This window comes from Drosophila serrata, unplaced genomic scaffold, assembly GCF_035046125.1.
Source record: "Drosophila serrata isolate PLE 108 unplaced genomic scaffold, ASM3504612v1 contig_116, whole genome shotgun sequence".
Lineage (NCBI taxonomy): Eukaryota > Metazoa > Arthropoda > Insecta > Diptera > Drosophilidae > Drosophila > Drosophila serrata.
The window spans coordinates 299,872-327,398 of NW_028257014.1; the positions used below are offsets into that span (position 1 = coordinate 299,872).

The window sequence follows — 27,527 nt, forward strand, 5'->3', positions numbered from 1 at the left end:
TATAAATTTAGTTCTTTATAAAAGATACATATTCATTTTATTTTTTGGAGTAATTTAAGAAATGTAATTTAAATAATTAGTTTCAAGCTCAGAAGTCGGAATTTGTATCCCGTGTCTCTGCCTTTTTGAAATCTGCATTGATTAGGCATCAGTTTTTAATTTTAAACTGAGGGTTTTTCAAGCTTTGGTTCTTAATTTTAATTAACTTTTATTTATAACAAATACCCAAAAAGCTATTTTGTATTTTATACATACCAATGTAGTCTTTATTTTAAATTCTTTATTGATTAATTAGCGATTAAAGGGGGGAAGGATATATCATAATTAGGCGAATCATTACAAATAGTAACCAACCAGTGTTGGTGGGGGTGTGTGTGTGATAGTGTATTTACAGGTGTGGGTGCCGCAGCTGTGGCAGCTGGAGCAGCGCAGGCAGGTGGTGGGTCAGCAGGAGAAGCTGCTGCTCCTGCTACGGTTCGATCTTGCGTATTTTTAGGCCTCCGCTGGGGCCGCGCGGTGTTAGCGGAACTCCAGGTGAGCCTGCCACCGACGCCGCACCTGCAGTTGCCGCGTTAGCCACCTGGGGCATGAGAGGACCCCCGTTGCTGGTCTCCCCGGTGCCGTTCCCATTACTGGGACCTGAGGCGGAACCGTTTTGCAGGCGCCGCTTCAGCACAAAACGCTTGGAGGCCGCCGGGGCGGCCACCGGGGCTGTCGCCGGGGCTGCCGGCACGATGGCCAATGTGCCGGTTTTGGCAGTCTGCGTGGGCACCTCCTCGTTCACAGGATCCACTTCCATGTCAGTGCCCGCATTGTTCTCGTCGTGCAGATCACTGGAAGGCTCCTCGTCGTCGTGGCCCTCCTCCTCCTCAAACTCGGCGCTCTCCGTGTCCTCGGGATACTCAACCAGCTGGCCGTTGAGGGTGGGAAACTCTATCACCGGCAGGACTTGGCGCTGCTGCTGCTTATTGCCCTCGTCCATCAGCTGCTGGATGAGATTGGCGATGTCCTCGCGCTTCTTGGTGACGGTGAGGAAGTCAAACCAGTTGGTCAGCTGCTTAATGGGCAGCCGGTAGTCGCGGATGGGCTCGCTGAAGAACTGCTCCACGTACTGCAGCAGGTAGAGGCCGCAGTCGGTGAAGTTGTTCTGCTGCGGCACCTTAACGCAGTGGCCGGGCATGTTGTCCTTGTTGAAGACGTGCGCCTGCGCATCCGGCTTCTTCACGCGATACTCGCAGGTGAGGTAATCACGCAGCGTGGCCACCACGCGGCTGCGCGAGGCACCCGCCAGGGAATCGAAGATGAGGATCAGCGGCTGCTTCACGGCGGGCACATCGTCGGCTCCGCAGGTCCTAGCTGGACCGCTGGACGCCGTGGGCTGTGCGGATGGTTTCGGGGTGCTGCTGCTAGCGGGTGTAGCCGTAGAGGATTCCTTGGCGGAATTCGAGTTCTCACTGTCCTCCGATGCCATGTCGCTGTCATCTCCCTCAGCCTCATCACGCTCGCTCTCATCGTCCGCTATGCGGCAGATATTATCTGATGTGAGGGCGGCCGGAAGCTGTCCTCCTTCGCCCCTCTTAGTCAGTGGTGTAATGGTTGTGTTGCCAATCTGAAGCGACACCTTCTTGCCGCGCGGTCGCTTTAGCTGCTGCGGCTCCACAGGCTGGTTGGTGTCGTAGGTCACGGGTCCTTTTAGGTTGGGGAAGCAGATGATGGCCAGGAACCAATGCGACTGCTCGTTGATAGGCACGATAATGAAGTCCTTGTCAAAGATATCCACGCCCTTGGTCCACTTCTGGACGCGGGCATGACGCTTCTGGGCGGCAGTCTGCTTCATGTCCGTGGGACGCGTCAGCGTTGTCAGGCGTTTGTAAAAGAAAGTGCTAAAAATATGAGTACGCTCGCGCAGAGCCTCCGGAATCTGGGTGTTGCGCAGCCAGACGAGGTAAAAATCAATGATTATGTCGTTGAGGTACGACTCCTTGGTGAGACACACATAGTCCTCCATCCGTATGCACAGGCTGCCGGAGGTCTTGGGCGGATACATCAGAAGGTTCACCTGCTCATCGGCCCTCAATTGGCGCGGCGGCGGTGGCTGCTGTGAGCTCTTATCCAGTGCCTTGCGGTCTGAATCGGCGAGCCGCTCCAGGATCTCTGCCGCATCGTGCGAGGAAATCTCGTCCACGCAACTAAACATTGACTTGATGGTGCCGCGAGCTGAGGGGGAGATGCTGTCAAAGATTAGGATGAGGCGGCGAATGTGGAACGAACTGGTGCCTTTGAAGCAGGTTTCTGAAAGAAGTAACAAACAGAGAGCACGCTTAGTAATCTTTATATGTAACTACACCAAGATTCCCCTTAAAAGTAAGCGAAACGCAAGCTTTTCCCCAATTTAAATCACAAATTCTATTAATTCAAGTGGACTCACGTTCGCTGGCCTGATCGTCAGGCAGGAGGAGCTGCGTCTTCACATACTGGGCGCACGTCTTGAGCAGGTAGAGCGTGACGAGTGGCAGAGCGGGCTCCGCGCTACCAAAGTGCGCTATTACCTTGATCACCTCGTGCTTGTGGATGTGCAGCGTAAACTTTGTATCCTTGTCCGGCACAACGCCTGCGATGCGGACGCCCTTCGATGTGAAGGTTATCTGCAATTATGCAAGGATGCAAGGATGCGAAGAGAGAATGCAATTTATTATACACATTTCGGCACAGAGGGGGTGGGGTGTAGGTACTACTTACCGGCTCTGTGATCTCGTAGCGGTAGGGCACCAAACGGATGCAGCTGCAGTTCACCGATGTGGAGAAGCGCTCCGTCTCCGGGATATCAGACAGATCCGTCACGTCGCCGCGCACAAAGTCTGTTAAGGAAAAAAAACAAGTTGGCATTCATTAAATAATGAAATTCTTTTCTCGCTTTCCTCCTCGTGGCTTGTGCGTGTCGCACATTTTCATTTACACTATTTCACACACAAACACTGTTTTTACCTTCGTCGTTCATTGTGTTTTAAAATACACAAAATAAAAACTAAAACACTACGGTAGATTTTCTCTGATTTGTGAAAATTGCGAGAGAATTTGGGAAAACGATGTGTTTTCTCGCCTTCGCTTTGCGCTTCTCTTTCTCTATCGGTTTGCCTTGCGTAAAAATGGCGTGCTCTGTCTGACTCCCCCTAGCGGAATGTGACAGTACCGCTTGCTGAGCGGCATTGCCAGCACAAAAAAAAAAACCGAAAATATACAAAATACGACATTGCTTTACATCAGTGTTGCCACTGCGGGGGAAAAAATGAGCTAAAATAGCTAAACAAAAAAAAGGCTAATTAAATAAAGTTTTTCTTATTTTAAATTTAATTAGCCTTATTTCCACTTATATATTTAGTTGCAAAATTTGCATTCTGATTGAAGCTATGACTCTGTATAAAATATTAATTTCCATTTTTTTAAATTTTGTAAGCAACTTTTTTTTAAATTAATCTAATTTTGAATTTACATAAATACTTGATGTAATTATGGCTCACCTTTGTACAAGGGCTCCTCATCTATCTCGGGTAGCTGTGGTTCGCAGGCAAAGGCGGCGGGCAATTGGTGGAGATTTCCATTTGAATTCAGTTTGGAATTCGTCGAGGACTGGAAAATATATTTAAAATAAATAATATTCAACAGGTTTTTTATAATTTGAAAAAAATCTATAAGGGGTTTAAAAACAAATAAATAAGCTTGTAAAATTGAGAGTACAAAGGATCAGGAAGCTCTCTACATTAAAAACTATTACATTTATTAATGAGAATACATCTCCAAGACTTACATTTCCCGTCTCCGTGTTGGTCTCATCGGCATCGGCTTCATCCTCACTGCTTAGCAAGACCACCGGATCCACCTCAGCTGCCCGCCTGCCGCCTCTGGCTCTGCCGCCACGTATGGCCATCGCTCCTCTGCCACGGGCACCAGCTCCCACTCCTGGGTAGGCCACTCCCGCCAGCTGCTTGCCGTATCGAGCGACGGCCGCCAGTTCTCGTTTCTTTTCCGCCGCAGCTGCTCCTGCTGTCAGGGGCTGCTGCTGGTCACTGGCCGTAGATGAGGAGGAGGCTGGCGAGGAGGCAGCACTTGACTTGGCAATGTAGGACTTTCGCTTGGGGGGCTCGGGGAAGACGCGCTTGCAGCGCTCACAGCGAGCGTGATCCATGCCCGTGAAGCCACATAGTTGGCACACGGCGAGAAAGCCATCGATTAGCTTGCGACTCTCCGCAGGAGTTGCTGCTCCTGCTGCTGCTGCTCCGGAAGATGCTGCGCCCATGGCATTCGTTTGGTTTGCTGAACTTGCGGCCTCTCGTTTTGCCTGCTCGGCGGCAGCGTTTGCCTGGGCGTACGAAGGGGCAGCGTTCGAAGTGGCAGGATTGGCAGCGGCTCCTCCGGGCACTGGGGCTGGGTTGTCCTGCGAACGGTTCATCTGCAGGCTTTCCTCCGCCCGGGATATCAATTCGCTGGCAGACTCGTTTACCGAGAAGCCCACAGTGACCACGAAATCCACGTTGGCGCCGCGGTGCTCCACGCACTGTATGGTGGTGGCGTTGTCAAAGGGCACGCCGACCTGCTCGAGGAGGTCCTGCACCGTGCAGGATTCGCGGGGCAGGGTGAAGGTGATTAAACGTTGCTCGCCGCTGGCCAGGATCACTAGCATCTTGGCGCTGTTCTTGTCGCGTTCCGCAATGGGCTGACCGGCCCGGTTGTTCAGGACATGCTGCGAGTGGATCTCGTAGTTGTTGTGCGACGTCTGCTGCACGGACGAGCCCTGCGAGGCAGTTGAAGCTGTGGCGGGGGCAGTGGGAGCGGTGGGAACTTGAGCCACCACTGGCGCTGGGATCGTCCTTTGGGGCTGCATAATCCTCGTGCCCGGCGGCAGTCCTCCACCTCCTTGACCCTGTAGCTTGGACGCTGGCCTCACTAATGTTCCTGGTGTTGCGGCCCTCATGGGGGTGAGGCCGGGGTTGGGTGATGGTGAAGCACTGAGGGTTTGCCGCTTCTTAAACTCCGCCAGGGTCATGCTGGCTCCTCCAGCGGTACGCATACCCTGGACCTGGCCCTGCACGACCTGCTGCTGCTGCTGTTGCTGTTGGTCCTCTTCCTGGGTGGCTGTTCCTGGTCCGGGATAGTAGGTGGTCAGAGTAGTACCGGTTCCTATCTGCATGGGAGGCAGCTGCGGTGGCGGCTGAGGCTTCTGCTGCTCCTTCTTAAGGACTGCAGCCTGAATACGGTCCTCCAGGTCCATGCCAATATTGCTGTTCGTGGCTTGGACTACTCCACCAGCGGGATTAGCGGCGGACGCTGCTGTGGGTACAGGAGTGGGCACAGCTGAGGCCAACGCAACGGGAGCTCTATAGCGAATGGGAGCCTGGCGCATCATCAGCATGTGATGCTGCTGTTGCTGCTGGGGACTCCCGTCGCTGACCATGTGGGTGCGATAAATATGACGCTGTTGCTGCTGCAGCTGCTGCTGTTGTTGAGGCTGCTGCTGCTGCTGCTGCTGTTGTTGTTGCTGCTGCTGGCCGAGATTCGTGCTGATAGTGATGTGCTTCATCTGGGTCTGGGTCACTATCTGCATGGTCTGACCACCGTCGGCGCCGCTCGTTTGCACAACCAATTGAGCTCGAGTTGGCCGTATGCCGGTCGGACGCATATTCCGAACGATTCCGCCGGGCACGGAGGCACCCACGACTCCACCTCCACCTCGCGGGCGGACTTGCCTCACGATGGTCGTCGGCGTGAGCGTGGGTCTGGTGGATATAAGGGTGCCTGGTCTGGCCACGACAGCTCCTCCACGCGGGGATTTCCCCCTGAAAGAGGCTCTCACCAGTTGCGTTCCGCCGGCGGCAGAGGTAGCTACCAGTTGCGGCTGTTGCTGTTGCACCAACTGAGGCTGTTGCTGCTGCTGCTGTGGAGCTTGCTGCTGTTGCTGCGGCTGAGGCTGTTGCTGCTGGACCTTCTGGACCTGAAGCTGCTGGTAGACCACGTTTTGAGTTTGCTGCGGCACGACGCGAGCCTGAACCAAGTGAGCTGTCTGAGTGGTGGCCTGGAGTTGCAACTGCTGTTGCTGCTGCTGCTGCACTTGCTGTTGCTGAACGTGTTGCTGGAGGACGTGCTGTTGCTGCTGGTGCTGCGGTGAAGTGGCGTAGACAACGCGATTATTGTACGGATGAATGGCGGTGGCCTGCCGCATAATCAGCTCCTGATGCTGCTGGGCTTGGATCAACACCGGTTGCTGCTGGACGATCACATGAGTGTTGTTCAGCATACTTAATGGCCTTTGAGGTTGCTGGGTGGTTGTCATGCGGTAGACGATTTGCTGATGCTGCTGTTGCTGCTGCTGGGCAGGCGACGTTTGCAGCTGGAGCGTTTGTGGCTGCTGCGCTTGCGGGTGCTGCTGTTGTTGCTGCAACTGGGGCTGTTGCTGGGGAGAAGCCTGAACCTGATAGGTGGGCGCATGCTGTTGGTATTGCTGCTGCTGTTGTTGTAGCACCTGCTGCTGCTGTTGCTGCTTCTTCTGCTGCTGCATGTGCTGGACAATGGCATTGGGCTGCAGTACTTGCTCGGAGGTGTAGTAAATTTGCTGAGTGTGCTGAATGGCGGGTTGCTGGTGCTGCACATATTGTTGCTGTTGCTGTTGCTGCTGCTGTTGTTGTTGCTGTTGCTCCATGTGGATTTGCTGCTGCTGCTGGGGGTCTTGCTGCTGGTAGTGTACCTGCTGTACTTGGTGTTGCTGATGATGCATCACGACCTGCTGCTGTTGCTGCTGCTGCTGCTGCTGCTGTTGGTGTTGTTGCTGCTGCTGCTGGGCCAAATCATCGCCACCAATAATGTGGTAAGCAGGTGCCGGCGCCTGTTGCGGCTGCTGATACTGGGATGGAGCTGCGGTTTGGTACACAACTTGCTGCTGCTCGTTAAACACCAATTGCTGGTCGTCCTGCAGCACCAAGGACTGCAAGATAGGGTAGGGATAAATTAATAAATTAAAGGTAATGGCGGTGTTGTGATACTACTCACCCCAACCTCATCTTGGGGCATTTGCACTACCTGCAAATCGGAGTACACTGGATCCTCTAGGGGCACTATATATTGCTCCATATCTGAAGAGCTGGAAAATTAGGGAAGAGGTATTAGATTTTACTTGCTGAGCATTAACGCGACTATCAACCTGCAGAGGATAGATCGAATTAAATGAATATATGAAATCTGTTGCTTATATTTACAATTTCATAAAACACATCTTTGCACGAATTAATAACAAATATTCAAAGCCTCTTTATTTCAACTTCCGTTGCTTTTCCCTTCAACAAATACACACAGTAACAGAAAAATCAATAAATAACACATAAAAGGAGACAAATCAATGGAATATATGTATAATATGCCACACATAACCAAACAGACGCTTATACAAGTCTTCAACATATTCATCTATTTACAACACATTTTCTGCACAAATAACTGTGCATGCGTCTCTTTTTTGGAACGACATACAAAGGTATATCGAACCCTCAAACACATGCACAGGCAAAGGGTTAAAATGCAAATTATTTACAATTTCCAGAGCGTTAAAAACAAAAGTGTTCGGTTCTTCAGCAATACAGATATTTGACGTAGTCTTTTTCACATATATTTGACCTTTTTTAAGCGCATTTCTTATACAATTACTGGGCATTTCTTGCGCCTCATTTTTTTTCTTTTTTGGTCGGGTTTTCACACACACATAACAAACACACACCTCGGAGACTTTCCCAAAAACGCAACTGTGTGACGCCGCTGGTAGTACTCGTTCGCTGTATCCCTTGTGCCCGGGTTAAAGCATATTTTAGCTGGATCTTTTCACTATTTTTATGGTGATAACTCGCATTTTAAATTGAAAATTCACGCTTTCTTCTTTTTATAAAATGCAGAAGAATCAAATATGGCGTTCAGATGCAGAGGAGCATTTTTGTCACATTTTCGTGCTGGCAACGCCGTCTGTAGCAGAGCGCCCCCTGGCGGCATCGCCGCTCCGCAGCTGTTTACAAACATTTAGCAGCGTTGTGTTTTGTGCTGCTGTTTTATCGATGTCCGCTTTGTGCCGTCCTCTTCGCCTAATGTTTAGTGGTCCCTCTGTTTGGCATGTAGCCCGTTTATCGGGACCACTAAACTTTCGGACCACTGGAGTTGGCTTGAAATCGCCTGATTTTCGCGTCGAACCCCGTTTTCCAGGCTTTGATTTAATTTTTGGCAACATATTGGAGTTGTTAAGTCGGAGTTGCGTGATAACGGAATTTTTCGGCAATTAATATCGCGGTTTTTGGGCACTTGTGTTTTGTTGTTCGCAGCGCGCTCCACGAATTGGGGGAAGAAGCAGACGGGCCAACAACAACAGCAGGCGTTAGAGGTGGCAGGCAGGCGATAGACCGAAAAGCGATTATTTTCGACATTTTTCGAATTGTTCATCGCATAGAGAGAAGATATAGAAGACTAAGAACAAAAATGTCAAAATAATAAAATGTATTAACTAAAATATACTATTCAAATCTTAACAGTTTAAATAACGAAAACTTCAAAAATCGATTTTATCCCTAATAAATACATAATATGTGTTTGGTGTAAATAAAACATATTAAAAATCTTTAAATATAAAATATACAACACATATTTAATTAAATATATTCCTATATTTTCCTATTGCCGCTTCTTCCTCCCTTTGTGGGACTTCTATTTGGCCCAACTTCTTTCTTCTTATTTGTCACGATTTTCAACACTGTCTGTGACCAACACTTGCTATATTTCTGCATTACTGCGCACTGCTCCATAAAAACAAAACAAATTAATAAAATGTCGAAAATATTTACGCCCACAAATCAAATTAGGCTTACAAATGTTGCAATTGTGCGCCTTAAAAAGGGAGGCAAGCGATTCGAGATAGCCTGCTACAAAAACAAAGTCCTATCCTGGAGGAACAACAGGTGAGCCTACAAATTCCAGCACGTGTTGTGAAATATGAGCTCCGAAATTTGTGGACAATTTCCTAATAAGACGTAATTCCCTAATTAAGCGAAAAGGATATAGATGAAGTCCTCCAAACGCACACAGTGTTCACAAACGTGTCCAAAGGGCAGGCCGCCAAGAAGGACGAGCTTCAGAAGGCTTTCAACAAAACGGATGAGACCGAGATCTGCAAGGAAATCCTAAGCAAAGGCGAGCTACAGGTATCGGAGAAGGAGCGCCAGAGTGTCCTGGACACACAGCTTAACAGCATAGTCAACAGCGTGGCCGCTCTGTGCGTGAATCCCGAGACCCGGCGGCCCTACTCGTCCTCAATTATTGAGAAATCTCTGAAGGATGCCCACTTTTCCGTCAAAATGAACAAGAACACGAAGCAGAACACACTGGAGGCCATCAAGATGTTGCGGGAGCACCTGCCCATCGAGCGGTCGCGCATGAAGCTGCGCGTAAGCTTTGCAGGCAAGGAGGGCGGCGGTAAGCTGAAAGAATCGGTGGTTAAGCTTGCCAACACCGTGAAGCACGAGGAATGGGAGGAGGCCACACTGCATCTTACGCTACTCATCGATCCGGGCCAATACCGTGTCATTGACGAGCTGGTGAGAAACGAGACAAAGGGAAAAGGGCTGCTGGAGCTGCTCGAGCTCAAGGAGGTGGTGGAGAGCGAGGAACTTTTTTAGGAAAGTCGAAAACCACTAAATTGTGAATTCTTTTGTTGATATTTATGTGAAACATAAAGGAAAATATTTTGAAATATATAAAGCATCCGATTTTATATTCAATCGCGGCTTAGCTTCGTTTGATATATGATATTGTCAGAACGATGTTATTTCATTAGACTTTTTTAATCGATTATATTTAAAACATCTTTGAAACAAAATTTAAATACATATGGTTTGATTTTCAAGTGATGTTATTGCTGATTTAATATTACAAAAACTTTCATAAATTATATTTAAAAGACGAATACAGTTTAAACAATTGAAATCTTCACATTTCACATAGAAGAAAAAGAAATAACAATTCAAGTGGATATTAGCTTACTAGAAGTTCTTTAACATATATCTGGATGTCTTTATAGAACCGAAAAGGAGATTATCTGTATAAAATATATAAGTAGCTTATTGAATGAGTTTCTACCGCTTCACTTTCGCTTCTTGAGGTTCTCAAAGCGACGCGACAGCTCATCGAAGTCAATCTCGTCGTCATCGTCCTTCTTTTCCACACCCCCGGACGGGACATCGGGCAAATCGTTGGGTACATTGGGCAGCGATGGGAAGTCCAGGGAAGCCGGCGGAGCACTGGGCTGCTGCGCTGGGGGATTGCCCGGTGGCAGCTTGGATCGGGGTTGAGGTTTCGGTTTGTTGGCATTCTGCGAAGGGAAAAATGTATACTTATTAAGAAATTCTTCTTATAATCACTTGTAATCAAAAATTAAAACCCTAAATTTAAGTCCTGACCTGCAGGTTTACGGGATTAATCGAGGTGTAACGCGGCGGCGGATCATTATCGGGTTTGGGGCGCTGTCAGGCAAAAATTAAACAAAATAAAATGCAAATCATAAATATAAAACGGGGCCATAAATGATCAAATAACGATATCCGAGACAAGCAAAATGATAACACAACAGGCATGCGGGCAGAGACAGCGGGCAGCAAACTATGAATCACTTGGGTGACTGGACTTACACGCACAGTGGCCATGGGCAAAGGCACAGAAGACATCACACACAGTTGTATAGGGAGAGAGAGAGCCCATAGAAGCGGAGTACATTTGTTTAGTATATGTGGCAAGACGGTAAGCGAGTTAGTTTTGTTTTCAAGAGAAGATTACACCGAGATAACCTACCAAGATGTTCTCATCCGGGCTGCCAGAGTCATCCGTTGTGTTCGATTCACGCTGCAAGACAATGGGCTCAGAAAATCATGCAACTACATGCGTAAACTTGACTACAAATTCTTATTTTAAGAAAACAGCTGTGATTGGGGTAAAGAAAGCACTAAAAGGTGATACGAATACATTTTTGTTCAAGTACAGACTCTTATTGAGCGCGGTTTCAAATTAGGATTTAAAAAGCGTAGGAAAACGACGTATTTAGATAGGGAATAAGAGGAAATTAAGGCTAAAATCTATTCATAAGCCTTTCCCAATCACAGCTGTCCTTTAACCAAAGCATTTAGCATTTCCTATTAACTAAATAATCAATTAAAAACTTTCAAACAATATTTACATTGATAAAGTTGGTGTTCAGATCCTTCTCCTCTGAGCATTTGGGAGGCAAGACAGCAGGCGGCGCTGGCTGATGCGGCGGTATGTTGTAGGCAAACGGCGGCGGCGGCTGCTGTACAGGTGGAGGGACAGCACAGGCTCCACCGCCTCCTCCGCCACCTCCTCCGAAAGGTGGATAGTTAAATGGCTTGCTGCTGGGTGGCTCCGGCATATGGGGCAACGGGGGCACCTGCGGATACCCTATAAAACCCATTTGCGGAGGTGGTGGGCCTCCGGGACCCCCACTTAGGTTATTCTTATCGGACAGATCAATCAGATGCTGCTGCGGCGGCTGGTCCTCCTGCATGACCTGCGGATCCGGCTCGTACTCGATATTGTAGTTCTTGGCTATGGCTATCAGGTACTTCTCCACCAGCAGCTTTGGCGGTGCCTGCAGCGTGAGCTTGTGCATCAGTTTTTCCGATACGAAATGCTCTCCGGTGGCCGTGCGCGAGTGCTCGGCGAACTCCGGACCATACTTGCTCACAAAGATGTCAGAAATGACCTTTAGCTCGGCGATGTCGCTTTGGAGGCGGGGACACACCCACACCAGGCTGGCCACCGGCTCTGCGATCCCTGTATCCAGTTCCTTCATCTGTGTGATGAGTCCGAAGCGGGCGAGCAACAGGTCGCAGTACATTTCCACCATTTCCATGGCTTCCACCAGGTAGTCCTCCCTGTAGAGAGGAGACTGCAGTGAAAACGTGGCCTTCATATAGCTTAGCCCACTCCCCCGCCATACCTTATAATGTGCTCTACACGAATACGTGCCCTCTCCGTCTTGCCCGTGGCCAAGTAGTCGGCAATCTCCTTCCTCGACTTTTGCGTCAGCTCCGCCTTCTTCTTTTCCAGCAGTTTGAGACGATTCAGAGCCAATCGGAGATTGGTCTTCAGCTTGTTGTAGTTGGGGCCGCTGGAGAACATCCTGAACGTCACCCTTGGAAGGTGAATTACTAATGAAAACAAGGAACTTTGCTTTGGTGATTCATAAACTTTGGAAAAAACAATTGGTTTCGTGACGTCACGGGAAGTAGTGTGACCAGACGGTGGTTAGGTTTTAATACCGATAAGAGAACATAATTGTCCGCTCTCGGCCAAAATCAGGGCTGCCAGAGCGAGTAAGAATAATCGCACATTCTGTTAAACTTCCATGTTTCTCGTTTATTGCAACAGTTAAAAATCCGCAACATTCAAGGGCACGGCCAGCACCTCCAACTTTCGCAGAAACTGTTATAAATCGCCCCTAAAAAAGCTTCGAAACAGGGTCACCAGATCCAGAGACAGCGCTACCAGACTGCGCAGGGAAAAAGCAGCCATTGTAGTCGATAATCTTATCGGAGAATGTGAGTTTTCCCGCGTTTTCTCTGGCTTCCACTGAGCTTTATTTGCTGAATTTTCCGGTTAACACAAATACCTTTAACAATTGTTTACATTTTACCGTTGTTTAGTGTCGCCGCCGCCGCTGTGCTATTGTGTTTGACGTCCTGCAAGTGTATCGTAGCCGCCAGACACAAAAACAGAGGTGCGAGCGCAAAACAAGCGTTCCTCGACGACATAGCGGTACTTTCGCGACGCGTGTGTACATATGTGTTGGTGTGTGGGGGCTCCATTTTTGAGTAAAAATTTCAACTAAACGTGAACGAGAAATCACTCTTAGAGGTGCGGAGCTGGTGCTGGTGGCGGGGGGCACTCCTCCTCCGTCTCCGTTTCGCAGGGACACGCCTCCAGCTCGTCGATCATGCAGCCCTCCTCCTCGCAGATGTCTCCCGGGCCTGCCGATGGCTCCGACTCGCCGTCTCGGTAGCCGGCGTAGACCTCGGCGCGTTGCTTGATAATCTCCTGGATGATGGCCGTGAGTATCTCGCGCGAGTCCACAATATGGCCGACTTCCTCGGCTACCTCGGCCGACAGCCAGGGGCAGATGCTCTTCATCAGCTGCTCCTTCTTCACGGCATCGCTGGCCGGCTCGATGTTCTCGAGAACCTCGGGCACTAGACTGGCAATGTGGCCCTGGAGCAGCTTGGCCGCCGTCACGCTCTTCTGCATCTCCTCGTCCAGCTCCTTGGCAATCTTGTCCTGCCGCAACCGGCGCTCCTTCTCAGCCTGCAAGCGCAGCTCTTCGGCCTCCAGGCGGCGCAGCTCGGCCAGCTCCGCCTCGCGCTGGGCCAGGAATCTGTGGGTGAGTTCAGCTTAGCTTAAACATGTAAAGAATCGTTATCCTTCGACTCACTCTTCCTGCTTGCGCCGCAGACTTTCTAGTTCCATCTCGTGGGCAACCTCCAGCATGCTCTGCTCGATGCACGCGTCCACCAGGACATCAATGATGGGCTGGGCCTCGGCATCGAAGTGGAAGAGCTCACCGTCGCCAATTTCAGTGCCCACATCCACGCCCACTTTCGCCGGTACAAATGGCGGTGTGGGCGGCTTCTCCAGGAACAGATCTGTTTGGGTGTCCACGTTGAACTCTGGCGGTCGCTGGACCAGCTTCTCCAGATACTTCTCAGTTTGGATGGTCTCGTGTTTACGTCCCTTGACCGGTGGCGGTGTGCCCAGGACGTTTCTCTGATTACGACACTGCACCGTCCGCTTGCGAAGCAAATTGCGGCGCCTCAATTCGGCGGCCTTGTCGAAGGGATCCACTTCCGTCTGCAGAAAAGAGGATTAGTGCCGGGTCAGGGCTGAAGCAGGACTGAGGAAATGCAGCAGAATATTTACCACCAAGGAGGAGTTGCCGAAGTTACTGCCCTTTATGACGCGACGGTCGTACATGACGTTCTTGTAGGGCTCCGGCGGCGGCACGATGGGTCTGCGGAGGAGGAAAAGCACAGAGAAAGGTAGAAGAAGCAGGTGAGAAAGCCATCAATTAGTAAACCTCGACCTAGATCAACAAACTCCACACTTGCAGAAATAATAATAATCAAATCCTTTTAAAAGATATCTTTTCAGATTTACTATAGGTAATTTGAAGACTTCAGGGTTATCGTATAAGGTTTATAGGATTTCAAAATACTTTTAAAAGGATAAATATTTTTGTAAAGATAAAATTCAATTGAAAACTAAGGTTCTTGAATGAATTTATAGTATTTTATGGATAATGTATTTTCTTACGACCTAAATTGTATTAATATGGCTTCTTGCGGAAATCCAATCAGAACTTTTTCCCAATTGTACACAAGGATATTGTCTTGCCTAAACTTTTAGGAGCTAAAATTTCATATTTATATATAATTGTTCATTTTTAATCTTATTCCCATGTTCACAGTGCTTATTATATTTGTATTTATAGTTTCTTTTCCTCTTTCTAGAACCTTAAATCTGTTGCACTGCCAAAGACGCGATAAACATCAAATTTGTGCATTTTCTGAACGCCCTCGCAGGCCGCTTGTCAAGTCATCTCCGATTCGAATCAATTTCCCAAAGTTCACTACACTTTTGGGTCAAATGGCAGACCTGCTTCGCCCAGCGTTAAAGCTTTAAGGTTACGCGAGAGTCCAGTCGGGTGAGTAGTAATTTATGACTTGCTAATCTTTATGTGTAAGAACAGAACAGCCAAGTAAATGGGGAATACATACAGTATTATTCACATGTGTAGTACATAACGAAACATTCGCAGACATTGCAAATAGGAGGAACTTGGCACCTGAACTCGTGACCTATGCAAATTTTTCAGCCACTTTTGGCCCACAAAACAGGAAGTCACATTGAAGTTACTTGCTAACAAACAACGACGACGACGTTTCTCTCTGGGTCTGGGTCTGAAGACCCCGAATAGGAAGACCAATCTGTTTAATGGATGTGGGGTATGGAGTTGTAACCTCTATCCTCCGGTCAGGTGGCAGGCCACCTTGTATCCTATTACTGGCTTGCATTCAGTCAAATGCTTTTATGGCCTTCCTATTGCCACTTTGAATGATGTTCCATATTATTCTATTAACCCTTTTTTTTGATCTCATTTACCAGAATAGCTTCCCATCATAGTAGGTGTCCCCTTGGCTCCCCTTTTGGTGTGGTAATTGAACTTAATTTCCCTCCATTTGTGCACTATTTTTTACTCTTTCCTCGACTTATCCCTTTGTTGTTATTTACAAAATCTTGATTTAAATTATTTAAGCTGGTGCGCTAGGGAATATAGAATATTCTCCTCTGGCACGACACATTCGAGGTCCTTTGTTCGCATGTCCTTTTATGCAAGGCGAAACGAGTGCTGTTCCCCGATACGAGAATGCGCTAAATAAATTAATCACATCGCTTGGGGAATTTACAATGTCCGAATGTTATTGGAAAAACATTTCTAATTGAATGGTTGAAGAGTCAATAGAAGAGGGTCGGGCTTTTAAATAATTAAAGTACTGGAAAGGAAGTTAAGTAGCAATAGAAGGTATAGAATAAACAGGTTAAAGCTATAGTAGAGCTTGGATTAAATTAAAATAAAAATACATAACTAGTGAGTAAAGAGATCTACGGAATAATTCAAATAGATCAGTTTTTGAGGAACCAAAAATATCCCGAAAACATTTTTAAAAATCCTAAATGTTTCCTCAGAGCATTCTTGAAATATTGTGTTCTTCTGTACTCTTTGTTAAATGGTTTTTAAGATACTAAGTGTCTTATTGTAAAACATTTTTAAAACTGCCATAAAATATTAAGTTTTATAGCATACTTTATGCACGACTTTTAATTGATATTAAATATTTAAAAGAATCTTTTAAGCCATTATCAACTTTAAAGGGTCGAATAGTATAGTTATTTGTTGACTCTATAAGAGCTCTTGGTTTGTTTTAAAGACCACAAACGCTTTGTAATTGAATTGTTAAGCTGTCAATCGATAAAGGGCCAGAAAGGAGCAAGCTGTGGGTTCCTGGTGCTGGTGCTGGTTCTGGTTCTGGTTTGAATTCCATACCAGCCCCCGCCGGTGTATATTTCTCATTTGAATTTATGGTAATATATTTTGGCCCACTTTGTTGCTTGGTCAGTTCCCCATTCCATGCCCCACTTGCCCCATTCGCCTGGGGTTGGCCTTTTTATTACCTCTTGTCGCTTTGGTTGCGACGCTGCTGCAATTGCTGTTGGAACTGCGCCTTGGTTATGTGCAGGCCACCGGCCAGGGATTGCGAGGAGTCTTGGTTAGATTTGGAGGCCGTTGCCGTTGCCGCCGCCTCGGCTGTGGCAGCTGCCAACGCCGCTGTGGCACGCACTCCATTCAGCCGAGTGGCGGTCACCTTGTGCTCCCTGCTCTCGCTTGCAGGCGCCTGCGACTGAGGCTCCTTGGAGTAGTAGCTCTGCAGGATCATGGGATATGAGGAGTAGGCGTAGACATGCCTTCGGAGCATGGTGGCTGGGATCATCTGGACTTCGTGCGGCGGTGGCAGGAAGATGCCCTGAGGCACTGTGGTCTCGAAACGCGGTCTTTGCGCCATTGCGTTGTCTAACCAGGCGCCGGAACCGGCACTATGACTCCCACCCGCGTAGTTCTCCTCCGGCGCCAGGAAGCGCAGCTTCTGGCTCAGCTCATCGGCAAAGCTGCGCACCGGATCCTGGTTGCTGCGCGAAAAGAAGGATCTAGCTGGGGCCTCTACTGGCTCATGATCCCGATCCCGGTCCCTGATCCCAGCCGCTTCCTCGCGGCGTATGGTGGGCCGCACGATGGCCTGCTGGGGTCGAGCTGCTGGAAAGGAATCGAGGTGTTCTTGCTCCTCCGAAGGCTGATGACGCAGCACCGAAAAAGCGTTGGTCACCACGTGCTGGAAATTGTAGGGGCTTTGATAGCGCTGGACGTTGTAGGAGTTGGAGTTGTAGTTGGAGTTGTAGTTAGAGTTGGAGGTCGTGGAGCCTCGTCCTGGTGCGTAGGGATAGCTGCTGGCAAAGGAGAAATTCTGCACGCGCTCCGGTCTATTGTCGGGGAAGTGTTCTGGATCTGAGTTGGGTGCTGGGTGCTGCTGCTGCTGCCTCGCCTCTGGCATGGTCTTCTCCTCCTCCGGTTCGTCCGCTTCGGTTATCCTTGCTGCTGCTCCCACCGGTGGCCACCGGTCGCCTCGTTCATTATAAATAGCCACCACTCGCTCTCACACACGCCGCGCAAAGTTCCCAAAAAGTTAATCAATATTTTTTCCACTATTTCGTTTCGGTCAGGTGTTGCTCGCTCGCTCGCTTGGTCTTTGTTTAGTTTTCACCGCGGAGCACCACGTACCGCACGGTTCGAATGGCGAACGCCAAATGACCAAAGGACTCGCAGGACTCGAGCTCGGACTCGGTTTCGATTGTGTTTCGGCCCGTGGTCAACTGTCGAACGGGGGAACTTGAAAAAACTAGGGCTTAAAACTATTTATTTAGGAGCTTTTGAGGATTTGAAACCATTTTTAAGAATTAACTAAGTCAGCGAGGCAATAAGAAAGCCTTTGTGTGTCTTATTCTTTTTTTAACTTTAGAAAACTTAGCTTCTGTACCTCTTACTTTGGTATAAAGTAAAATATAATATTAAACAGTTCGCTAGAGATTGATTTTGATATATAGAATTCTTTCAATTTATTTTAGTTTACTATTTTTCTGCGAGTGACCCTTCGGCTTTTACTTGGCAGTTTGGGGGCCTGACCGATGGCAGGTGTTGCAATAATAATGCGAACTGTTAACAGGCGACGGCTATCCACGTTCCCAAGAAATCTACTTTGCATAGGAGCACCACCCAAGTCCGCCAATTAAAGGTTTTACCTGGTAGTACCCAGTGGGACCTTGAATTTTATTCGTTGGTGTCCACATTTCCGCTTACTTTGCTTGGGAGATGACTTCACGCATTTCGCTGGCTGACATTGAAATCGGAGGTGGGTGGTGGTCAGTTCTTTTACTGGGAACTCCTCCTCCCTCCGAATGTCAATGGCCAAGGTCAATTGTTTGAACCTTCCTGATAAGCGGAATTCTAGGGAGCTTTCGGAGCATAATTAAGTGGATTTCTAGGCACTCCAAGGAGGTGACCAAGTAGTAAAGGTCAGGCAGTAGATGCATATGAGAGATTATGGTTTTGTGAGTATTTTTGGGTGTATTTGGAGTGTATTATGGACACCTATACTTATCATTACTATTTGAGATCAAAAATTGCATTAACAGCGTAGTAATTATCCAAGGCTGACCTTAATTCTGTATTATCTTGAAGAATAGAGAACTTGTATTCAGTTATTAAAGTAGTTCTCTATTTGTATCAATTTTTACGATCATTCTTATTGTTATTTGACCTTAATCCGACCCAAAAAGTACAGCCCCCGTCATTATCTCTGAGATATATGTATATATTTTTGTGATAGTGCGTCAATTTCTAGTTTTAAGCACTCAACGACTTGCACACTTCTCGTAATTTTCCCTTCATCATTCCACAATACCTATATATACTCTATATTCCTTTGTTCCCTTTCGGGACACGAAGGTTTCCTATTCCGTTCCATCGGTTCGCGTGTCCTTTGCCTAGGCCTTTGTATATTGACCATCACACCGCGCCGCGAACATGGCCCAGCGTTTAATAATTTATTTACGCAATTTATGACTTTCGTTTTTGGTCTTGGATTTCATTGACCCCAAGTCAGGGGGAAATCCCTTTCTGCAAGCGTGACGGGAACTGACAAGGATTAAGATGTGCAAGGTACCTGTTACTTAATTTGACAGAGATGTTGAAAATGTAATAACCTTGGCGTTTATTACACTCTAGATAGAAAACTTTTTTTTAGAGATTTGAAAAGTGCAATAGGAACCCACATTGCATTTGTAATAATTGTAAGCATATTTATTATGTTTCAAGTTTAAATAGTACCCGATTTGTAGCCTATTTTCATGGGTTAATAAGCAACAAATAGACCCACTTCGCATACTTCCTTACAGGGTATCAATGAACATTCTTTGGGTGTTGTCTGTTTGCTACTCACTTGGGGCAACCTTTGATTTTGATCGGCTTGGGCTGGCTGGCCCACCAGAAGGCCTGCTTGCAGGGTGGAGCCGGGCACGGGGTATCCTGCCACTTGAGCTGCATCTCGGTGACCTCGGTCCGATTGATGAGGAAATCCATGCCCGAGCCCTTGCTTCCACCGCCGTTGGGCTTGTAATCGCGCTTGGGGATTGTCGGCATGTTGTATTTTCACTAAACTGCGGTTTTCGAATAGGTTTTCACGTTTTACAAATAATAATGTATATAATTCAGGGGAGCGATACGTGGCCGTTATCCGAAATTATGTGTAAAAAAATGTTTCTATCATGTGACACATTTTCAAGGCACTCTCTGTTCTTCCATGTTAAATTCGAAAGTATTTTTAATGTTTTTATTATTTATTTTGGGTTTTTAGTTTGGTTCTGGTTGTATTTCTGCTGACTTTGGGCTTGAATTTGTATCCAAAATAAACAACAACGGCGGAATTTGCTTAGTTGCCATGGGAATTTTATGTCGGCATTGTTAAACTGTTGCTGTGTGGGGATGGGTTCCCAGAAAATATAAAGGTTGAGGCTAAGGATTCAGTTGGGGTTCCCTTGCAATGCGGATTATTCGATAGATATTATTCGGAAATATTACTTTTACGTAAATAAATCGAAATCATACAAGTTTAAGGATTTTCTATAGAAACTTTATTGCCTAGTTAACTTCTCCATAAATTATTCAGAACTGATTGCCTTTCAGTGTGGGTTTATCTATTTATATATCTCTTAATCAAATGGAAGCCAAAGTAACAAGTCACCGGAATTACTTAAAGGAGCTTTAGCTCTTAGCTTTAAGCTTCAAGAACGAAGTTATAACTTTATTTATAATTTATAAACTAAAAGAAAATCTCTAAGATTTTCTTATTTAATTTCCTATAGATTAGTATCGTCCTATAAAATAAGATGGTTTGTTTTGAGGTTTCGCTGTTAGCTTAAACCTACTTAGGGATATAATACCAAACCTAAAAGGCTATACAACTTTAATTAATAACAAAATACATCAAAATAGGCATTGTTAAAATAAATGTTTCTATTTATGTCTCTCGCTGAGAGCTATACCAATTTATTTATTAATTACTTTTTTCATTTTCAAATAAACAACTTCTATGTTAACAGTAAAGTTAACAGTGGAAGCTAACATTGCACTGCTTTTACGCACTGCTTGTTAACTGCTTTATCACAACACATACTGCTTATATACTGCTTGTTCCAATTAAAAAAGCAGTTTCTTTAAATATGCTTCACTGCGTTTTATGCTTCTGATTAAAATTATAATACTATTCTTTGAGTCGATATTTGCCAATAATTTTATAAGAAAACTTTGTATTAAAAATAAAATCTTTAAAAACTCATATCTAAGCCAAAAAGGTGTTAATTTTAATTCGGAAAGCTGCCCTATGTTAGTTTTTATTGGCTTAATAAATCTGCATACTCAATAGCCAATTTTAAGAATTTTTAAAATTTTCTTAATTTTTCACAATTTAACAATGTAAATTTATAAATGAAAAAATATGAAGAAAAATTTAAAATTTTTATTTTTTGTCTGAGATGGCTAGATCGATTCGGCTTTTTGTGCTGATCAAGAATATATATGATTTATATGTTCGGAAATGACTCCTTCGCATCGTTTTACGCTTCAGACTAAAGTTATAATACCATTTTCTGAGTCGATATTTATCAATATTTTTATATGAAAATTGGTCCTCAAAATCAAATCTTAAAAACCGCATATCTAAGCCAAAAAGGTGTTAATTTTAATTCGGAAAGCTGCCCTATGTTAGTTTTTATTGGCTTAATAAATCTGCATACTCAATAGCCAATTTTAAGAATTTTAAAATGTTCTTAATTTTTCACAATTTAACAATGTGAATTTTTAAATGAAAAAAATTGGGAAAAAAATGTAAATTTTTTTTTTTGTCTGAGATGGCTAGATCGATTCGGCTCTTTCTGCTGATCAAGAATATATATGATTTATAGGGTCGGAAATGGCTTCTTCACAGCGTTTTACGCTTTTGACTAAAATTGAAATACCATTTTTAAGTCGATATTTACTAATATTTTTATATGACAATTTTGTGTAAAAATGAAAGCTTAAAAAATTCATAACTAAGGCAAAAAGGCATTAATTTTAATTCCAAAAGCTGCCCTATGTTAGTTTTTATTAGATTAATAAATTTGCATACTCAAAAGAAAATTTCAAAAGGTTTAAAATTTTGTCAATTTTTCACAATTTAACAATACAAATTTTTTGATGCAAAATATTAAAAAATAATTTTTAATTTTTATTTTTTGTCTGAGATGGCTAGATCGATTCGGCTCTTTCTGCTGATCAAGAAAATATATGATTTATATGTTCGGAAATGACTGCTTCACTGCGTTTTACCCTTCAAACTAAAATTGAAATACCATTTTTTAGTCGATATTAACCAATATTCTTATATGAAAATTTGTCCTAAAATCAAATCTTACAAATCTCGTAACTTAGCCTAAAAGGCATTAGTTTTAGTTAGTTCTTGTGTTTTTAGTGTTAGTTTTTGACAGGTTAATAAATCTGCATTCTCCATTTACAATTAATTTAAATTTAAATCCTTGATTATATCCTTGTTAGATCCTTGAACTTAAAAGTGACTTTGAGTTTTCCGACTCATTTATCAAATATAGAAGCTAACTCTGATTTGCCATCAGTATAATCCATTGGCAACTGAGCTCCGCCTCCGAAAACCGAATCGAATTTCCCCGGAACGTGTCATTTAATTACATTTTCCCAATCCGTATCAATGTCTGGGGAAGACTATCAAGCGATTGTCAATTATTCCCCTCAAACACAACATCCTTTGTGTTGTTTAGCTTATTATTCATTAACAAACAGAGTCGAAGAGGGAACAAAACAGACCAACAATGACTTTGCTGTCAGCGATGACGTTTCGCTTTCATGCGGGGGTGATAATTGTCAACTTTTGTGGCCAAACAAACGATGGGACGAACCCCTTCCGACTGCCTAATAAGATCGCAGGGATAAGTGGCCAAGACCATGACTCGGCTCCTGCCTGCTCGCCGTTTAAAAGGATGCTTGCCTAATGATGCCCACACACATGGTTAGCAAGACGACGCCAGGCAGCGATCGTGTCCAGCTATATCCCTCGATCTCCGATACGGTTTCTGCCCGGATTCTGCGAAGGTCTCTTGTCAAACAAATCATTTACAGATCCTGCGTAGGAGGAGGTGTGAGCTGCCAATTTTCCCAGGAAAATGGTATGTCCAGTTTGTGTTCGAGTTTTGATTAATTTATTACCCAATTTCCGAGGGGAAAGTGATCTCTTCGGGGGCCCTAACGGTCGAGGATCGTAAAAAACGATCTGTCGAGAGAGAAAGAGAAACAATTGTAAGATAATCTGCGGGCTTCCATTTGTGGGCTTGTCTTTATTTTCTTTTTATGAGTTATTTATGTGTTGCGATGGCGCCAACAGGGAAATAAAAATAATTATTGAGCAATATAGGTTTTTTTAAATATTTTTTTATTCAAATATTCTGCCACAAGAAAGGGTGACACAAAATTGGGGTTAATACAATTTATACTATCCATTAGAGTTGATAAATCATTCGTTATCAAAGGTGTTTGACGGTTTTTCATTGTTATTAAATGATTTATTATGTTTTTAAGCAAAGTTAAGAGTTAGCAATTAGCGACCATAACACCATAAAATATTCAGATTATCCAATTACTTGTAAGCTATATAAATTACAATTAAAATGAGACATATTTGACATATGTGTTTCCAATATTTAAATTCCGCTTTTTTAAATGGTATTTCCATTTAGTATACTGTAAAATTAATAAATATAAATATAAACATTTATATTTATATCTCCGCAAATTGAAGGTTTAATTCTTGAATATTAAAGATATATATATTTCTTTTATTATTTATTCTACTTCCATTTTTCTATTACCTTTTATTAGGGCTAAAACAAATGGAATTAAATTAATGAATTGCTTATAAAATACTCGTAAACTATTATTTTACAACCCTATCCTCTTGATTCCTGCATAATAATACCTTCTCTATGATTAATTTATTATCCTAATATTTACCAAAAGAATTCAATAATTTTCGTGAGGTAATTTGGCCACAAAAAACCAAGTTAAATTGACAGTTAATATTTATTTACAAACAGCGAGCACTCCAACCAACTCCCCTCCTCTGCGATAAACAAACTCAGTCAAATTAAAATAAATATAACAATTTTTCTCCTAATGACAAGCCCCATATATATTATATATATCGTACCTACGTACGTATATATAAGAAATGCAAAACACGCAAACATTTTGTGACTGTTTTTGGGAGTACAAACGTTTGCATGACTGAAATATTTCCGAGTATTATTGATTGCCGACATTCTGGGCACAAATGGCTCTTTAACTTCCCGGAGAAGTTGGAGCCGGAGCCGGAGCCACTGACAAATGTGCGAGGTAAGTGAAAATGTGGTCGAGTTTAGTCGGTTAGCAGCAGTCAGACATTAGACCCCCGGATAGCGACCCCTCCGTTGTGCGCCTCATTTGCATTGGGTCGGCCTGGAGTTGATAACAGCAAAATCCGACCGCCGTTTGTTGATCGCTTCCAAGCTACACGGCGCGGAATAACTTAGGCTTTTTGTTGCCTTTACACACTCGCACTGGCCGCCGGCAGGCGGGGCAAATAGAAAATGAAATAAAAATAAAAACGCGATCGTCTGATCGTCAAAACAACAATGAGAATGAACAATATAAATGGTCGCATCGGAATTGCTAATTTGCTTTTCAGTTCGCTCGGTCGGTTGGTCGGGGTTTTGGCTTGGCTTTGCCTTTGGGTTTCGTTTCTCCCTTACTTATATTTTTTTTTAAGCAGATATATATGTGTGTTTTTTCCGAGGGCCGGAGTCGGGTTCCTGGTCCGTCTGACCCTCCCTTTTGGACCCCCAGTGGACCCCAAGTCGATACGATTGATTTTTGTGCGACATTTTTGACATGCGGATGTGCCATGTTAACGACTCGGACAACTGTTCGCTCCGAGCTTGGCTTGGCCTGGGTTTGGGTTTGGGTTTGGGTTTGAGTTCTTCGAGTACAGCTGCATTTGGATTTGGTTCCCGAAACAAATCCTTTTGCACATTTACAATAAATTGAATTTGACCAATGCTGTTGCGGTTCCCCCTTCTTACTCTCCCCCTTTTGCAACTGAAATGCTCTGAAATGCTGGTGAAAACCGCAGGAAATTCGTCGAATTTGCCATGCGGTAAAGCTGGAAATTCCTGCCAGCAAGGATTTCAGGAGCTGCTCCGCTTCGAGTCCTTTGTGTGCGTCGGCGTATGCATAATTGATGCGAATGTTTGCGGCGGGGCTCGGGCTCAGGCTCAGGCTTAGGACTCTTCCCGAAACCAAAAACCATTCCTCATAATTGAGTCGAACCTCTCGAGCTGCTTCACCCTTTTGAGAGAAAAAAACTAGAGAAAAGTTTAGTTTGCTGCCAGCTGAGATTTTTTCTCTGTCTGTCCGTTTGGAAAATGCAATGCGAAATGTTGAAAAAGCCGCAATTTTTCAATTACATGTTGGTCAGAGGGATTTATTTCTTAAAGCTAAAGAGACTCTGAACTTTGTAAAATTACCCACAAAGCTAAGTATATCTAAAGTCGTCGTTCAATTTGCAAATTTATTTCTATTACATGTTCTTACATTTTGTAATTGTTCGACAATCCCTACATACGTAATTTCTCAGATTCTTGTAATACGAAAACGATTTGCATTGCAGAATATAAATAAACATTTATGATCCAGGCAAATATCAATATTTTAGGTAAACTTTTTATATTATTAAGCAATCTTTGTTTTGCTTAGTAATCTCTTTAATCTCCTTCTCCTAAAAACATTTCACAAACCTACAAAAACAAGGTTCAACCTTCATCACTGCCAGCACCGTTAGGCGCCACCTGTATCTTTCCTATCCCGTTGCCAGGATAACGCTGAGGTCCTGGATAAAGATCTTCCTGCTGGGCACACTTTCACTTGCTCCTGGCCAGACGGTTTTCCCTGGAACCTACCTGTTCCTTGCACGTGCAATTCTTAGCCTTCCCGCAGGGAAGTTGTGTGTGTTCCTGGAAAAATAATAGTAAATAATATTGTTTTGGGTTTGAAGATGGGTCTGGGATTGTCCCGATCGTAATCGATCTATTGGGTGCTGCCTTGTTTTGGCTCATAACTCAATTAGCCGGAAAATGCCAAGGACTCTCGAGTGGAGCGAGATCTTTATTAGGCGAGGAGTTAATGTCGATGTTGTGGTGGTCACACCACAAGACGAGCCCAATGACTTCCGTTTTCCCTGGAAGTCAGCCGAGAAAAGGTGTCGAAAAATATAGTCTTCCTGTTGCGACTTTATCGGGAAACAAGTGTTAAGGATGCGCGTGACCGGGACTCGGGAATGGTGTCACGTAGCGGATTGGTGGGTTAAGACTTTTTCTTTGGGGATTTGGGGAAACGTGTGAAAAGGAGGGATTTTTACTGTTAAGAAAGGTTTGATTAATTGGCAAAGATTTTTTATGTGTAATATAAGATATCATTTTTAAACTTTGAAATTAAGAAATCATAAATATTTTAGTGTGTTCGCTAAACAAAACAAATTAGGAAAAAACTTGAACATAAAAAACTACAATATATAGAACTTAAATATGGAATTTTAGAACTTCGTCTCTAAGATCGTTTCTTAATACTAATAAACCTATAGATTTCAGAAGCTTTAGGACATAGACATGGCAAATTAGGTATCAACATTCTTATAGATGGAACGTAGATCAAGTTTTGAAATTTTTCCGTTACCACAATAATAATTTCTTCTTTCTAAGTTGCTCTTTCTTATACCTAAGCTTTTATGTCTCCCCTTGGATCAAAATAAACAACTAATATAAAAGCAGTAAAATGTTAGCATTCGTTTTAAGCTGCTCTGATAGATCTTTCCACTCAAATATCAATATTTTGATATCTTTATAACCACGGCTTTCCTCAACGGAAGTTTCTCTTCACCAAATCATCATCAAATCACATATTCATAGGACAATTTTACAAGTTTCCTCAGAGAAACCAACCCTTCGATATCCCTCCCTCTTAGATTTATCCTCTTACGACTTAACGATTGCCTACAAATTGGTATTTAATGACAATCGCCCCTTGCCTCGGCCTTATAAGCCATACTTAGTGGGATATATTCAAGCGATACGATCTCACTTCATCGAACTTTCAACACAACAGTCATCATCCACTTCACTCGCCATCTATATATTGTTTTTATTATTTTTATTGTCAACGAAATTCGTCTCGAAGGAATGAGCATATGCCACAAAAGAGGCCATAAAACCCGAAGAAAACTATGGAAGAAATAAGCCAATCAATGGATTTTTACGGACTTTTATTTCTTGGGTGGCGCTGCGTGGGGCTCTCAGCGAATCTTTCACAACTTTTGACTTTCCTTGTTTCGATTTTTTTACGGCCCTAATTTATTATTTGTTTGGGATTCCTGAATTTCAACTCGTTTTTAATTATTGAAGAATACACACTTCTTATATAAAGCATATATATTTATATACTTTTTATGGCTGGTAGCCAGGCATTCTGGAAATGGTTAGACAAGTTCATAAAACGCAACCCCATCAATTCGAGAATATTTATTACACTTTTTTTTCGGTGGCCGTTTGCTGGCAAACAAAAGGTCGTCGTGGCGCACAGGAAGAGTGGATGGGATGGATGGTCTCTAAAAAAAAATAGGAGGAAAAACAAGCGATATATCAATGAAGTTGTTGTCCTCGAACGTGTGTCCAGGATGCGTTTAAAAAAGCAATCCCTTCCGCTCGCGCCGCGTTTCTCCATTCTGTTCCCTGGCCAAATGAGCTGGACTTCCGTTGCAGCGCGTGCGCCAATGCCACGCCTCCTGCCCAAAAAGCCCTAATGCAGTTGTCATCGTTAGATATATATATTTAAGATATATATCAAGGGGAAATATTAAGGTTGTAAGTTCAAGAGTACTTGAATTGAGAGGAGAGGAGTCAAGCATTGAAAGTCTCTATATATTACATACTATAAGAGCTAAAGCTACCATGGTTTTTCTTCATTTGTTAAGTTAATTTTAAAAATATTTTCAAAGCTTCTTCTAAAGAACTCTTCGTATAATAAGATCTCCCAACTAATATCTCAATTAATGATGGATTTTTTCCACTGTGTAGAAATGGCAGCAACTATGCTAATCGTTGGTATGCCAAATCGAGTCAAGAACTCG

The 27,527-nt window shown here is 44.2% G+C and overlaps 4 protein-coding genes and 1 long non-coding RNA gene across 17 annotated transcripts in view; 2 read left to right on the plus strand and 3 right to left on the minus strand.

Moving 5' to 3' along the window:
• Window positions 1-27,527, plus strand: part of LOC147644679 (uncharacterized) — a 140,410-nt gene that overhangs the window by 21,446 nt on the left and 91,437 nt on the right. The window contains exons 1-2 of one of the 5 annotated variants that reach the window (XR_015270132.1): window positions 13,534-14,130; window positions 14,589-14,782. This is a non-coding gene — a long non-coding RNA (uncharacterized LOC147644679). Of the gene's footprint in view, window positions 1-13,533; window positions 14,131-14,588; window positions 14,783-22,189; window positions 22,483-27,527 lie in introns of those variants that run through there. The other 4 variants (XR_015270133.1, XR_015270130.1, XR_015270134.1 and 1 more) reach the window with 4 other exon arrangements.
• velo (sentrin-specific protease 6 veloren) lies at window positions 237-8,423 on the minus strand. 3 transcript variants are annotated; one of them, XM_020946005.2, is made up of 7 exons: window positions 7,760-8,423; window positions 7,039-7,129; window positions 3,806-6,973; window positions 3,519-3,627; window positions 2,740-2,858; window positions 2,429-2,645; window positions 237-2,292 (listed from the first exon to the last, which is right to left on the minus strand). In XM_020946005.2, the coding sequence occupies exons 2-7, from the start codon at window positions 7,117-7,119 to the stop codon at window positions 470-472; spliced, it is 5,517 nt and encodes a 1,838-aa protein (XP_020801664.2). In that variant the 5' UTR covers window positions 7,120-7,129; window positions 7,760-8,423; the 3' UTR covers window positions 237-469. The 3 variants fall into 3 exon arrangements, with proteins under 3 accessions (XP_020801664.2, XP_086681992.1, XP_086681993.1); XM_086825866.1 differs by having other exon boundaries at window positions 7,577-8,375; XM_086825867.1 differs by lacking the exons at window positions 3,519-3,627; window positions 3,806-6,973; window positions 7,039-7,129; window positions 7,760-8,423 and adding an exon at window positions 2,986-3,196.
• Sbds (SBDS ribosome maturation factor) lies at window positions 8,125-9,777 on the plus strand. Its single transcript, XM_020946018.2, has 2 exons — window positions 8,125-8,978; window positions 9,068-9,777. Exons 1-2 carry the CDS (start codon window positions 8,848-8,850, stop codon window positions 9,693-9,695), a joined length of 759 nt encoding a protein of 252 aa, XP_020801677.2. The 5' UTR covers window positions 8,125-8,847; the 3' UTR covers window positions 9,696-9,777.
• Window positions 9,842-12,491, minus strand: Ist1 (increased sodium tolerance 1-like protein). Of its 6 annotated transcripts, none has more exons than XR_015270129.1 (5): window positions 12,026-12,346; window positions 11,246-11,960; window positions 10,864-10,914; window positions 10,476-10,693; window positions 9,842-10,387 (listed from the first exon to the last, which is right to left on the minus strand). XR_015270129.1 is itself a non-coding variant. In XM_020946009.2 (5 exons), the coding sequence occupies exons 1-5, from the start codon at window positions 12,205-12,207 to the stop codon at window positions 10,160-10,162; spliced, it is 1,239 nt and encodes a 412-aa protein (XP_020801668.2). In that variant the 5' UTR covers window positions 12,208-12,346; the 3' UTR covers window positions 9,842-10,159. The 6 variants fall into 6 exon arrangements, 5 of the variants coding, with proteins under 5 accessions (XP_020801668.2, XP_086682017.1, XP_020801671.2 ...); XM_020946009.2 differs by having other exon boundaries at window positions 10,476-10,538; XM_086825891.1 differs by lacking the exon at window positions 10,476-10,693 and having other exon boundaries at window positions 9,842-10,351; window positions 12,026-12,491.
• Rsph3 (Radial spoke head protein 3) lies at window positions 12,642-19,538 on the minus strand. 2 transcript variants are annotated; one of them, XM_020946015.2, is made up of 4 exons: window positions 19,188-19,538; window positions 13,999-14,089; window positions 13,514-13,929; window positions 12,642-13,456 (listed from the first exon to the last, which is right to left on the minus strand). In XM_020946015.2, the coding sequence occupies exons 1-4, from the start codon at window positions 19,385-19,387 to the stop codon at window positions 12,937-12,939; spliced, it is 1,227 nt and encodes a 408-aa protein (XP_020801674.1). In that variant the 5' UTR covers window positions 19,388-19,538; the 3' UTR covers window positions 12,642-12,936. The 2 variants fall into 2 exon arrangements, with proteins under 2 accessions (XP_020801674.1, XP_086682018.1); XM_086825892.1 differs by lacking the exon at window positions 19,188-19,538 and adding an exon at window positions 16,312-17,491.